Source organism: Cyprinus carpio, chromosome B18 (genome assembly GCF_018340385.1).
Source record: "Cyprinus carpio isolate SPL01 chromosome B18, ASM1834038v1, whole genome shotgun sequence".
Lineage (NCBI taxonomy): Eukaryota > Metazoa > Chordata > Actinopteri > Cypriniformes > Cyprinidae > Cyprinus > Cyprinus carpio.
The window spans coordinates 22660780-22676412 of record NC_056614.1 but is presented as its reverse complement, the minus strand read 5'-3'; the positions used below and the strand labels follow the sequence as shown (position 1 = coordinate 22676412).

The following is a 15633-nucleotide window of genomic DNA, read 5'->3' as shown; positions in this document are numbered from 1 at the left end:
ATTGGCAAGTTTTAGAAAGCTGACTCTAGAGTAAAGTGTGAGCAATGAGATCATGGTGGGAATCCTTGGTATGTGATCAGTGACACACACATTCACAAATACAGAATGTTTATGGAAGTATTAAGCACTTAAAAAAAAAAAAAAAACAGCTATTGCAAATATTTAATTATATTTTTATTATATTTATTATATATAAATGCTACCATTCAACAGTTTTTGGTTCAAAAGACTGCATTTATTTAATAAAAAATACAATGATACTGTAAAGTGTTATTTTAATTTAAAATAAAAGGTTTCTTTTTAAATATTTTTTAAATGCAATTTATTCCTGTGACGCAAAGCTGAATTTTTAGCAGCCATTACTCCAGTTCTTTAGAAATCATACTAATAAGTTGCTGCTCAAGAAACATTTCTTATTACTATCAATATTGAAAACTGTTGTGCTGCTTATATTTTTGTGGAAACCATTTTTTTAAAGAAGCATTTATTTGAAATTGAAATCTTTTGTAACAATGTTTAAGTCTTTATGGTTTACTTCTGATCGGTTCAAGCCATTATTGGTGAATAAAATAAAAAAAAGATTTTTTAATACCTTAATGATCCCAGACTTTTGAATTACAGTGTATATATGTATAATAAACATAATACATGTTAATATATGTGCTAGTAAAGAGCTTGGTACTTCTTACAGTACCATACGTCAATCAGCGTTGCCATGATGTCATTTTCCAGAGAAATCTGTAACGTGGCATTAATGGCTAAGGTGCTCCAAGGACATAGATGGAATTAACAAATGGATGTAAAGGGGCATTAGTTAATACTGCCCTCTAGTGATAGAACAGTGACAACACTTTACCTTATAGATGCAGGACTTTGCATTGAGGAAGAACAGCTCTATTGTTGCATTGTCCTTAAGGTAAGAGATACTTTCTATGTAGAACCTGTAAAAGAGAAAATAATATGCAAATAAGAATATGGCTAAGTTTTAAAACATTACAGTTACTTTAGGGGTGTGCGATATGGCTGTACTGCTCAGACAACTTGCAAAATAGTAAAACCAACATGACAAAGAATCATGATAAAATCAAGAAATAAAATCGAAAAAATCGTTTCCTGAAAAAAAAAAAAAATTGTTCAGTGTGAGCAACCAATTCTGATTCCTTCTTAGAAGTTTCATTCAGACTGTTTGAATGAACTCACTGAAAGAAACAAATGTATTATATACACAGACCTAAAGACCAATCACTAGAGGGCATCATAAACACTGCTATATCCTCTTGCTGTCTCCATCCCTCTCAAAACCCACAAAAAGAAAACAATTTCCACTGTGAAAGCTTCATTTAGCAGTCAGATTAGAGTTAGCGGGAACTACAACAACAAACAAACACATAAATAAGTAACTGTCTCAAAATCAGCATAAATAAATAAGCGCTCTCAGCATGACATCTTTCATTTGAGCTGAAGCTGTGACATTCACACATGGACAGTTACACAGACATACACATGCATAGATATATACGTAGAGATGCAAACTGATAATATGACCTTGAACATACACAGAAATTAAAACGAACCGAACCCTATGACACATGATATATGAAGACACATGCTTTGAATCCATGGCTGACTGTTTAAAGGAGCGAGAGGAATGAGAGAGACAGAAAACGAGTGAAAGTGAGAGAGATTAAAGTGATTAAAACTGTATTGACAGCTGGTTTAATTTGAGATGTGAGTGAGACAGTCTTACATCAAAGACTTTAGCTCACTCCAATCAATAGCCCAATCACGAGCAGAAAGGACAACACACACACACACTGATGCACACAGGACATCATGCATGCATTAAAACTGGGCCTCTGCTCCAATTTAAACTGCACTGACATGCAATAGCTCAAGCAAAAGACATGCAACTCCGCACGCAGCTATCAGAGCAAAATGCACACTTAAATGTGTCTGTGCGTGACCCTGAAAAGTTATGCAAGAGGAATAGACTGAAGGAAAGAAAAGTAATTCATGTGTGTCCCAACAAATGGGTGAAATGCTGGGCTATTTTAACACTGAGCTTGACAGCAATAAACCAGCATCCACCCACAGCGAGCGTGGTGATGTACGACTGTGTGCTGATTGTGACTTGTGCAGTAAAATACTGCGAGGAAGCACACAAATGTGCCTGCTTTAACTCTCTCGCACACATAGACACATACAAACACACAAGAGCAATAAATATACTGGCTGCTCTTTGTATTGGTTATATTTCGAAGCAGATGCAATTAAAAAAATCTAAACGAATCAACCCGCCCAGCAGATATGTGCTCATGCTCTGAAATTCCAACAGTCTGATTAACACTCTGCTGTTGCCATGGTGCTCAAATTGCTGGGGATGTTAATGACAGGAATGGTGGATTCTGATTGGATGTGTTTCTGGTAACTGCCAGTAAACTGGGGTTTACTGACCCTGCTAATTTGAAACAATAAACAAACACGTACACAAATCCCCCAACACAAAAACACTCTGATCGAAGTGTTGATGCTAATTCATTCTGGAGGTGTTAAGTGTTTTCTTTTTTAATATTCAGCTGGGATTTCTTAATGTAATATGGACGTTTCTCTTTTATTCTCTCTGTAGATAAACATATTATAATTTTTTTTATATTATATATTATTTGTATTAGTAATAAATAAAATAATAATAATAAAATTTATGTAATATGTTTTATATGTGTAGTTTATTATATATTTCTATTATTCATGTTATTAATAATAAGTCAAATAATAGATATGTATGTGTATACATATAAACGTTTATTGTGGTTTTGTTGCAGCTGTACTTACCTAACGCAGAAGTAAAGCACAATGGGTCCAGATTTCTTAGGAAACTCATGTTCCAGAACACGACGATCTAACTGCAACCAGCTGAAATGACCCCTGAAACACAGCCCAAGAGAAATGACTGATAGCATCTGTAACAGCAACCGGAAATGTCTTGCAACATCTTACAATGTCTCATTCATAGTGCCACATAACGTCATAAAACATCATGCGAAAAAAATGAGCCCCAAGCGGGCTGTTTTATGTTCAAGATGTCATCGCATGTGCATTTTTATGCATAATTTAGCCAGTGATGACAAAAGACACTCAAAAGCACTCAGGAAACTATTGTATTGGTATTATATATATATTGGTATATTGATATATAAATTTTAACAGGTAATAAATTATAAACAGGTAATTATAATTATAAATCCAAAAGTAGATTCTACTCAGTACACTACAGTATATTATCTACTTATGTATATTTTATAAAATAATAAAAAAAGATCCAATAATATATTAATAAATTATATAAATATTTAAATATACACACAGATATAAGTATTTAATGAATTACGTAAATATTTATACAATTTATTTACATATTATTTAGATTTTTTAAAGAACATGAGTAAAATTATAGTGCTCTGGGTGGAACCATATTAATACAGATGGCTGTAACACTGACAAGCAACAACCCAATGTGTTTTAAATTGTGTTTGTATAGGGAAATGATTGTGCCTCTGTAACTAACACTGTGTGCATGTTTCTGACAGAAATGCATTTGTCCATTTGCATGTTGTCCTTGGCGAATGCAAACTGTCAACCCCTTGTTGGGAAGGATGTACAGTGGGGCGGATCAAAGGTCACCAGACAACATTTCAAAATCTTTGGGAACTACAAATAACACATTCCCCCAAGCACACCAGCAGTGAGAACAGACGGAATGCTTCTCTTGAGTGAGTGTGAGGGAGTGTGTGCGTGCCTTAAAGAAATCATGCGAAGATACAACTAACAAATGTCACACAGCGGTAGGTCACACTGTGTAGGATGAATGGAAGAGCTGGTTGTCACAGAAAGTGAAGAGAGGAGAAACAGTGAAACCAATCATTTCCTTGTGGAATTATCACAGCATTTTCACTCATCCAGTCCTGGCACAGTCAGAGAGCTGAACTGTTCATGATTACACCTTTTCTCATAGGTTAGAGGCAGATGTAATATCTAATAGGATGTCTTGGGTATACGTACGTCTCATCTACATAAGAGATTCCAAAATATTCCTTCTCCTTCAGGTTGAAATGGGATGCCACCAGGTCTAGAAGATCCTTCGCCATTAACTTGGGCTGAGAGAGACAGAAAAAAAAACAGGTTTCATCACAAAATAGATCTTTAGGTTTAGAATGTACACACTACACACACAGACAAATACACCCAGATACACACACACACACAAGGTCAGCGAGTTGGTAGGCTGTGAGCGTTGTGTTCTGATGAGTATTGATGCACTGCAGTGACTCTGCAATTTCATGCCGACTCTGTCTGTCTGCAGTCTGTGTGTGCTGCATCTCGAACAGAGCTTGATATGCTGCACAAACTATATCTGAAATATGCTCATAAAACTGAAATATTTCCTTTTAAGAAGGATCAGTCATTATTTTTAATAATACAAAGACATACAGAGTTTTTGACCAAACAGCACTGACACACACCCAGAACAATCTGCACAACTGAGAGACACACACCAGTTGTCACACTGTCTCTGCTTCTGCAAGCTCGGGGCTTTCCCTGTGTGTGTGAGTGTAAAGTGTATTAGAGCCAGTGTGTGGTAAACCATGGGTGTGTCACTGGCTTTGAGCATATAGACTGAAATCACTGGTGTCCTGGGACATCTGTGTACAGCTTACCAACCTACCAATATATCCACACACAACCATTAATGAGTAGAAAACATTTAACTTCCCTTGACTCCTTGACATCTATGTCATATTCACAAAATATTACTGTTAATGTTTTTGAAAGAAGATTCTTATGCTCACCAAGGCTACAGTATATTTGAAAATGTATTTTATTCCTCTGATGCCAAAGCTAAGTTTTCAACAGTCATTACTCAAGTGTTCAGTGTCACATGATCCTTCAGAAATCATTCTAATAATAATAAGAAACAGATCTAAACTTGGACAGTAGTGTATGTTGGGGTGTGTATGCATGAATATGTTTTTTATAATGCTCTGGCAGTTTTTGTATAGTTTTTCATAAGGTTTATCTGTATTTATGTGTGGACACTTATTATTTACAAAATTATATGATAATGAAGTACTGAACGAAAGCACTGAAAAGATCAAAATAGTTAAATCAATTTAAACAAGATGTGAACTCGATATACACATGCAATTAAAACACTTTAATTACTGTTTCGGTTTCAACACAGACCATTTTGAATTAAGAACACACATAAATACAGACACACACCCACATACAGCAACAGCACTCTTTATAAGAGAGCCAACCCACCCACACACCCTAAAAATAGCACAGCAAAACCTGGAGCAAAAGTACAATCACTGCCACAACCTCCGCTTATGAAAGGAAAGGAGGAGAGAAAGCAAAGAAGAAAATAACAAGGGGTAGATTACAGTCAGCAGAATTATAAAAATCATTATTATTTATGCTGTTTATTATCAAATTTTTAATTATAATGTACATATTCTAGATAAAGCTTTGACTAAGGTAGTTCTAAATAGCTCCAAAACCTAGCGAGATACCAGCCTAGATAGCACTTCACCTAGAGTTACTGTAGCATAAGAGCACAGCAATAAGCACAACATTGTGCTGCCTAAAAAAATAACTTATTCAAATGCAGAAATATCAACAAAATAGTTCAATGTAAGTAACAGAGGACTATTTTCACCAATATTAATGTGTGGCATGTATATTTATTGATCATTAGTGCAGCAATTCCCAAACTTTTTTGACAGCTGAGCCCCATTTCATTTTAATTTTAATTATTTAACAACACATTTGCATTTTCAATGTTCTCTGATGCTGGTAAATAATCACGTCATACAGGTAAACAAACAAAATGTAAAAAATGTTTCATTTTAACTATTTTTTTTTATTTTTATTTCAATTTATTAATTTTAATTGCACATTTCTTTTGATTATTTAGCTAATTATTAGCTTTTCATGTTTGATTTTCCCAAGGGTTCATGAACCCCAGTTTGGAAAAACCTGCATTAGAGTTCATGGCTAAATAACATTTGTTAAGGCTAAACTATTGGAATCTGCATTCTCCCATCTTGACCATCTCAAATAATCTATTGCAGTGAGGATGTCGCCTTAGACGGTAGTTGCCTATATAGAGAGCAGAAAATAACAACCAACTAGGTTTTGGAACAGAGCTGTTGTGTCAGAAGCAAAGCATCCTCATACAGCTTTAAAAAACCTCAATGACCACTGAGCCTCTCTAATTCACCACCCTCCATTCAGGTCTGATCTCAAAACCAAGCTTTCAGCAAGACACCTTGTTTTAGATATTCTTTTATTTTTTATGGCACTACCATTGTGGTTAATCACAAAAGAAACAGTCAGTATTTTGTGAGATTGTTCAACTCTTACTTCAGGTGAGATCTGCAACTCTGTACCACATCAATCAATTGGCACATTTAATCCCATCATTCCAAGCAATGCGGTGTGAAACAGCTTGCTTCCTCAATTAGGAAGCAAGTGTGTGTAAGTGTGTGTGTCTGCGGTAAGAAGAGGAAGCAGGTTTAATATGACCGCAATCTTCAATCTGGACCCATTTGTGGTTGGTGTATGTGTGTGTTTGTGCAGTTGAGAGAATGAAGTGGGCTAAAACTAAAACCTTGTTCATTTTCTTTAAGAATGGCATTATATTTTATCTCTTTCAGCCTCATTCTCTCTGTTTAGCCTCCAGACTTGATTATGAGTTACTGATATAATAATAATGTGTTAAGAGTCTCTGAAATGCATAGATAAGAAAGATCAAGCATTATTAATATCCTGTTAGTGTGCATTGATGGCCATCAATATGAGCGTATATAGGGTTTTAAGAGATTTAATGTGGGATGGCTATCATCTCTCTGCCATTACACTTATACTTACACTCTCTGCCACTTATACTTACATTTCCACATGGAATAGCATGTGATAGCACGTGTGGCCATGAGGAAGAATATCCGGACTGTTGTGATTTAATATCATTAAACAGTGGGTGTCTGATCAGGACGGAAGAGCGATGACAAGAACACACGCCGTCAGGTCACATCAGGTCTAGATCACAAGAGATGAGAGATGCGAGTCGGCTTTCATCACACGGCAACGCTAGGGTTTTTGTTCAGGATTTATGCTGCTAAAACACATGTTGATCTGATCATGACTGCAGACTAGATAGTGTCTTTCTCTAAAGCTGCCTGTACACTAAAATAACAGAATTCAAATTTGAAGATGTATATACACAGACGTTTTTTATGTTTACATTTTTAATCCGACACCGAGCCAGGGTAAATAAATTTATGAAGGAAGTGCAATCGTGGGAAACAAAGGGTCTATTCCAAAACAAAGTGAGCTGCCTTGTTGCCTGCTGTCTACACAGCCAGTTACCTTCAGATATGGAACTTTACAAGCGGCTGATTTGAAATGCCCTACATATGCAGCACATAAAATACAATACACAGCACACACAAATAGTGCGTAAAATAGTAAATTTTCAAACAGCCTGAACAATTTTCCTCGATTTTTTTGGTGTTATATAATTCTCAAATTTTAGCTTACATTTCTTTCATTTCGTCTGCCATCGTGGATTTCCTTTTTCACTATGCTTGTCGCAATACATTCTGTAATTGCTTCGATGGAAATTTGGCCAAAAAAGGCATCTAAGAGATATCTAGTGAGTGTCTCAGACTTTATAGTAGTTTAAGTGTATCATCTAGCACCTCAAACTCAAAGGTCTGTCTTCTTCAAGAGAGACCAAATATGCTCTTGTCAAACTCGTGACAGACAATGTAAATTATAGCTGAAAGGAAGAACCGAGCTAGGACACGAGAGAACCACCAACTAACAGCACCTGCTTTGACTCACCATGGAAAATGACGAAAACACGCTAAACGCACATCACTCACAAAATTACAGCCTGCTGCGGAGAGACAGGTGGGAGATGCTAACAAGTAGTTAGACAGCTGAAAAACAGAGCAAAATTATACAACTTGGGAAAAAGTCTGAACAAGACTGTTGACAGCTCTTGTATTGTAAGACTGTCTATCTTATTATAAACCAAAGTCATGTCAAAAATGCCGGCAGAAAATAAAAAATGCCAACACAAACTAGATGTTTTCTACTGCAGTGTATGCAAATAAGCCCACAAATGATGAGATGGCAACAATGTTCAGTCTCTAATGGGACTATAAATTCATTCACAAAGATACTGTCAGTAGCACAGTGTAAGATCATCCATGATAACCTTCAAAATGGTACACTGCCTCTAATGAGGCATGAAAGAAGTGAGGAGGAACGGGAAGCAGATAAAATAGAGGCTACAGAAAGATCCAACAGAGATGTTGGTTAATTTATGATTGGTTTGCATATGGTAATGAGGCATGTGTTCACAATGGAATTGAAGGTTGTAGTAAATGACTTATTTATTTATTAGTAACTTTAAATTGTAAAATACTATCTACTCCAGTTTCACCAAAACATCTAATCTTAAATTTTGTATTTAGGTTTCCTAAAAAAGAAATTAAGGCTATTCAAAACTGCCACTATAAGAGTTTCCTCCATTTAAATTTTAATCAAGAAGTTAGTTATCCCCTTTGGTCTAATGTTTTTTGCCAACCAAATTATGCATGTCTCCAAATGTAATATTCCACACATAAGTTTGCGTATATGATCTTTCACATGCACATGAATGGAAGTGAGTAGAACATAAAATCTAGTGTAACAGTTACTTTTAACGCACAGAAGATCCTGTAGCATTGCCCTGTAAGGTACATCAACACAATTGCTCTTAGTGCTGTTCCTCAAGCAACATGCAGAAAAAAACTAACTTGGAATTACAGCAGAACTCTCAATGGCACGATTAACCTACACAACCTTCTCCAGAAAATCCACCCACATGGAGGAAGAGAAAGAGGAGGAAAAAGAAAAGTCAGAAAGCAGAAAGAACAAGCTCAATCTTTTAGCCAATGCTAAAAGAACATATATCTAAGCACTCATGACTAAAGTAGGACAAATGTGTAAAGATTATGGAAGAAGCGTTTCTGCAACAGCTCAATAAATCATAAACTGTAGAGAGAGTGAGGAAACACATTGACTACCCCTCTGCCTTATCCTTTCTTTTTTCTATCTCTTCCTGGAAATCCCTTCTTTTCCTCTCTCTCATCCTCTTACCTGATTGTTAAGGACTCTCTCACCTCCTCTCCTTTCTAGATTTCTGTTTATCAGATCTAAACTGCAACCACAATCAACTTAGCCAGCATTTTAGAGTAGAGAAAGAGAGTGTGGAAAATGAGAGATGGAGGAGGCTGAGAAATTACATTTCTCCAACTATGATGGAGTTTAAACTGGATTGGAGTCTAGAGGAATCAGGTCACCTAACCACACCTGACAGGCATGAGAGCGCATGAAAGTAGACAAATAGAACTTAACTGAGCAGGACAGAATAAAATAATAAACAATAATAAAGAAAAAGAAAGATAGCAATAAAACAGAATAGAAAATATAATGGAAAGTAATCAGAAGAAAACAAATACATAAAAGAACAAAATCAGTGTTATACATTTTTTTAAGAAAGGAAATAAGCTGAAATAAAATATAAACATTAGATTAAAAACTTAAAATGTAAAAAACTTAAAGATTAGATATACTGTCTAGGCAAAAATAAGTTGAAATACTAAAGTTACTAAAACTAAAACAAACAAAAATAAATTCAAGTTATATAGAAATACATATATTTTTTAAATGACAAGCAGATAACAAAATTACTACAAATTAAATTAAAATGAAAATACAACTATAAACACGAATTCAAGATATGAATAAATACTATAATAGTAATTAAATAATAAAACAACAGAACAGGGAAATTAAGAAATGGAAAAATAGAATAGAATAGAATAAATGAGAAAAAAACAATAGAACAATAGAACAAAACAGAAGAGAATAGAACAGTATTAAAAAACTTTATTCTTCATGTCTTCAGTAACTGAGATGCCACAGGCAGCGTTTACCTCATGATTAGAGATTTCCTGAGAAAATTCATATGAGTGTGAGTGTTGAGGAAACAAAGCTGTGCTGAGGAGACATTTCTGTTTATATTGAGGTCTGAGGGATGATTGGGCATGGGAGACAGACAGTGTTGTTATGGAAACTGAACTCATCCTGAGAGAAGATGTTTGTGTTCTGATAGGAGGATTTATGGAGTGTTTTGAGCAAGAGGGGGCCGCTCTATGTGTGATTGGGTGGGTGACTTGAGAGGCTGCTGGTTTGGGTAGTTATGGGAACCTAAACCCTAAACCTGCCAGATTGACTATTTGTGGTACTGATGTTTAAAAGACACTTGAGAGACAGACATATGCACAAACATATGATAGAGTTCAGGTCAGGCCGAACTAAAGAAAGGCATAAAGGAGTCATATTACATTTGCACACACAGAGCAAACATTCAAACTCATACATGCACGCACACCGATACAGAGCCCCTATTTCCACAAGACATTAATTAAGTCTCAGAGGAACAATGAGGATTTCCTTTCCCAGACAAACAAGAGGAAATCTGAGGCCTTTATCACAAAAACATGCACCAAAACTTCACACCTATGTATTTTAATAGTCATACAACTTTAATATTTCTACACTAATACTGGACATTGTGCTGGTAAATTGAGTTAAACAGAATCAATTATCTATCAAAAACCTACAATATCATATTTGGGCCTTATTTACCAATATTTTGATTGTTATAAAAAGTAGATTGTCTTACCTGTACCAGGAGCTCCAATTTCCTGTCATCCAGGAGATGGACCTGACATCTCCGCCCTTCCGTCATCTGTTGTGGTGGGAGAGAGAGAGAAAGAGATTAGTGAAAGCATTCACAGCAGGGTGAAATCAACTGTAAATACTAGGTCATGGTGACATGACAAAAATAGAAACTCTTCTTACACACATGCAGCGCGATTCCCAGTCAAGCAGCAGAATTCAATCTCATTCACTCCCACACATACACACTTTTAAACTGAATTATCTCACACAGTGCTGATGCTGAGTAGCATTTTTTTTGGGGGGGGGATGTTTTAAGTGTATTTTGATTTAACTCATGGTTAAAATATATAACTGCAGACACACTTAACATGTAAATTCTTACTAAATTTAGAAATCAAATATTAGGCTATACAACAAATAATAAACAAGTGAAAAGCATGTTGTTTCACTTACAGAGTTCTTGCAGACTTTTATGGTCAGAGGTCAGAAATGAGATGAGATAATGGCTACTAATTTTCATCTAAACAAAATTATGCCATTTATATAAAAGCAACCAACCAGTTTATTTTGCTTTTACTTGTCGTTTAGGGTCAGGTTCATCTGAAACTGCTTATACCACAAGTGCTATAAAACGTTCTTTTTTTTTTTTAAAGTGGCTTTTACATAAAAAGACCAATTTTGTAATCAACATTCTGTTCTAGAGCCCAATGACTTTCATTTTATGTACAAAAAAAGTCAACATATTCAAAATATATTTGTGTGTGTGTGTGTGTGTATACTGCAGAAGAAAGTCATATAGATTTGGAATAACACTGACTGCACAATGACAATATATTCACTCAAAATTGCATTTAACTACATAAATCACTTTGTATCGTATATATGTCATAAGCTTCTATTTGAAATTTATCCCCGCCTAGTGATCACGGCTTACAGCTGCTGTTAATAACCGTGTTAATATAAAACTCTTCTCAACCATCACTAATTGATGCAAGAGGGATCGTGTCATGTCAGTCCGTATAGATACCTGCACCAGCGCACAATCTGATTAGTGCTTTGATTGCCATCTGCCATGGTAAAGAATATCTCTTTTTATCAAAGCCAGAGAGGACTGCTCATAATTAATATTAACTTGAGTCTGCAAGAAAAACAAACACACTAACAACACACTTTCCTCCAGGCTAAAATGAGTATGTGCATTCAGAACTCCCCCCGCAGGGCGCAGCTGGACATTCCACCTATGAAATATGTCTGGAGTTACTATCGTCTGCACGCTCCTTTCGTTTGATCTCAAATCACTGCTCACTCCCACTTGCTTTTCATTCTCTCACACACACTTTTTGTGAGTATTTACTTAAGATCCCTGCTTCTGTGCCAAGTCGTATAGTAAACATCCCATTACAAGCAGGTGGACGGACACATCTGTGAAGAACAGAGTCTGACTAACAGCCATGTCATCACATGAGTTATACTGCCTTTAGGACTGAGCTGGTTTGACAACTTGAGTACAAAGAACCAAAGTGTAACCTGATACTTCCATTGTTCTTTTCCCTTAAAGAGAGCTTTTCATTTTTTTGTTTATTTTCTCTTAAAGGAAAAAATGTTTAGAGGGATTTTGAGTCTGTGAATGTGATACTAACAGTGGCGGTAGTTCACATCCATCAGTGGACTTTCCATCCGGTTCCTGTTTATACATCCTGCACAAGTCAGAATGCAGTAGTGCACTGACTCACTCTCTCTAGTGTACTAGCCTATATCGCGCTCTTATTCTATCCCTCCATGCTTTCAAACTCTCATCCACCCCCTCTAACTCTATATGTAGGCCAAGTTAAAAGAAAAATGGAAAAAATGAAAAATACAAGATATTTCTTAAGCTTTTCAGTGTGATGGTGTATGTAAGGACATCAGAATGGGAACATGTGGAGCTTCTGGCTGCCATCAGGAAGCGCCGTCCCTGAGGAACACAAACAATGAGGCTGATAAAAGCAGCATGGCTCACATTTCCTCCACGCACACGTGGGGGGAAAGACTGGAGGAGGGGAGTCACAGGACTAGAAACACATCCTTTCTTCCCCTTCTCCTCTGCCTTGTTCCTCAGTAGAGCTACACAACCTCAAATGCACAGGCATGTGACAGACCACATGATTAATGAGTGTGTGTCCGAACAAACTGGTGTGAGTTTGTTATTGACCTGTGAAGATGTTTTTACAGCGGGGCTTGGTGAATTTCTCTTGGTCTTGCTAACACTGAATCTAACTCCAACTCTATCTCCTAAAAGTTGATATCCTGTCTTCAGAATAACATGCCCTCAGGCAACATCTGTATTCTTATACCTCAACCACTGAGTGAGATCACATTTCCATATAATAAAGACAAAACTAAATCAATATGAACTGGCTCACCTGAATATAGTCCAGACTTTAATTATGATTTTTTTTAAATGTCTAATTTCTTCCCTGGAGCTGCACATGACCCAATTAGGTCAGCTCAGCTAACTTTCATGATATTCATTTATGAGAATAAAAATGGTAGCATAATTGATCCAAACCACTGCACCATTACAACCATATATAGTATATATTTCAGTTTGGGGATGGATAATGACAGCTCACTGATCTGCAAGTTGTCCAAAAATCAAATTGCTTCTCTTTAAAGCATCTTTATGTAAACATCTGTCACCCCCTAAGAAACAGAAACCAGCCTAGTAATACAGGACTTTCTTAAAAAATAAATTAGCTGATCAGGCAATTAGGCAAACTAATAAATCAAACTGGAAAATATGTAGTTTTGTACATTCATGCTAGAGTTTAAGTTTAGGATTTCCTTTAGACTAAAAGACTAAAAAAAATGTAAATTTCCCAGCCAACACCCACTCAAAATGTAACTTATCAAAAATAATAAAATAAATTAATAAACTCTTATTTAAACAATCCTCATAGTTCAGTATCCTTGTGGTTACACGTATCATAATTAAACACAAAAAACTAAAATAAAATAAATAATACTCAATCCTTCCCCAAAGTACAATATCCTTGTAGACATACCTGTACTATCCTAATTAAACCCTTTTTTTTTATCTGCAGAATCCTATGGAATTGATTTAAACAAAGTAAAACAGAGCATAACCCACTTTTTGGCAGCTGAAAGCATATTCAAATCAGCCAAAACATTTCATAAACAAACAGTGTGGTGGGAAGTGCAGAACTGTGAATGATGGTTGTTCCAATTCTGTGGAGATCTGTGAAGCTTTTTGAGGGCACAGATTCCATGTGGGCCTGCTCATAACAAGCAAAAGATGCAGAACCCAGAAGCCAAAGATTGTGGTGGCTGATATTGGGCTGACTTTCCAATCTTAAAGGTTAAACTTTATTATCGACCTTGCGGTAGCCCAAAAGCAATGCAGTTTGGTTACATCACCATATTAAACCTCTTAAGGTCTGAGTCAGGCTTGACAGGAACACTTCCCACCACACAATAGGAGATTAAACCTGAGGCATTGAATGAAGCAAACAGCATGCTGGTGATGGGAGCACATCCTTATAGCCTGAAGCTCAAGATGCCACACCTCCGCTCCACTGAATGAGAACACTCCTCACTAGGGTGTATCTGGAAGGGGAGGTGAACAGCTCTCAACCACAATCCCAGAATCTAACAATCAGGTGCTGGGAATGGTGTGTTAGCAGAAGTGTGTTTGTATGCTGCGTCTGGTCTGGGGTTACAAAATGCCTTGCCTGTAATCACTGAATGGTGAGTCACTTCTTCCTCAGCTGAACTCAAGTGTGCCACACTACACTCACAATGCCCTACAAACCTGTGATGTCATTAAAAATCACATAACACACACATTTCAGTCAGTGTAATCTTTGTAAATCATTGCCATTGTTTTATAGACAAAATAGAAGGCCTGCACAATTATATGGCATAGTGTGATTTAATTAAATTATATACACTGGAAGTTTCTGAGGGAAGCGTGGCACTTTGTTCTTTTACACGTGAGCAACCCATGAGCCATCATTCTCGGTTCAAAGTAAATGCTGCCACACAAGCTCATATCTGCATCTTCTCTGAGTTTGGGTCACATATGAGAACATAATCCTCCCAACATCTTCCCAAACTTGTAATGACAACAAATTTGTCCACAAAATAGAAACTTTAAGGGCTCCCTGCAGTTTTCTGTCGAAATAAAAGCTTGATGGTTTAACGTTTGAAATTAAGAAAGGCATAAATATTAGTAATGCAATTTTACAGTTGCACTGTAAACTATTATTATTGTTAATCATTATTATTAATGTTCTAATATTTTTCTTAAATACTTGATTTTTTATTTTGCAGTGAAGCATTATTTTATTGTCACATTGTGCAGCCCTAAAGTCAAGCACAGCAAACTTGGAGCTTTCAAAATAATTGCAAAATTGCAATTAGATTCCCCCAAAATCATGCAGCCCTAATAATAAGGTGCAGCTACTCTGATGCACATTGCAGAAGAGACGATTACAGCGTAACATAATCTGATCTGATTATAAACCCACTCTCTAGTGCAGATTTAAGGTTGACCCTGATGCACTGTTTAGGGTTTCATTGCGGTTTATCCGTACTAAATCCTAAGCTACATGTTAGCTTCACATACACTGTCAAGGAGCAGTAAGACGTGTAGAAGATAGAGATATAAGAGCATTTGAATTAGTGAACATCCAATTCAGATCATATCAGACACAGATATTAAACATGGTTGGAGGTGGCTGATGTCCTTGTGATGATTTAGACTGCCAGACACAACCCCATACACACAGCAATGGAGCATTTTAACCATTACTTCCCCTTAATGCACAA

General features: G+C 36.2%; 1 protein-coding gene across 10 annotated transcripts in view; it reads right to left on the bottom strand.

Annotated features, from left to right (window-relative positions):
- LOC109108893 (FERM domain-containing protein 4A) overlaps positions 1 to 15633 on the bottom strand; it is a 141161-nt gene that overhangs the window by 29456 nt on the left and 96072 nt on the right. For all 10 annotated transcript variants that reach the window (XM_042744395.1, XM_042744401.1, XM_042744400.1 and 7 more), the window contains 4 exons: positions 10805 to 10870; positions 4060 to 4154; positions 2833 to 2925; positions 857 to 941 (listed from right to left, as the gene is read on the bottom strand). In XM_042744395.1, coding sequence (XP_042600329.1) covers positions 857 to 941; positions 2833 to 2925; positions 4060 to 4154; positions 10805 to 10870 — 339 coding nt within the window. The remainder of the gene's footprint in view (positions 1 to 856; positions 942 to 2832; positions 2926 to 4059; positions 4155 to 10804; positions 10871 to 15633) is intronic.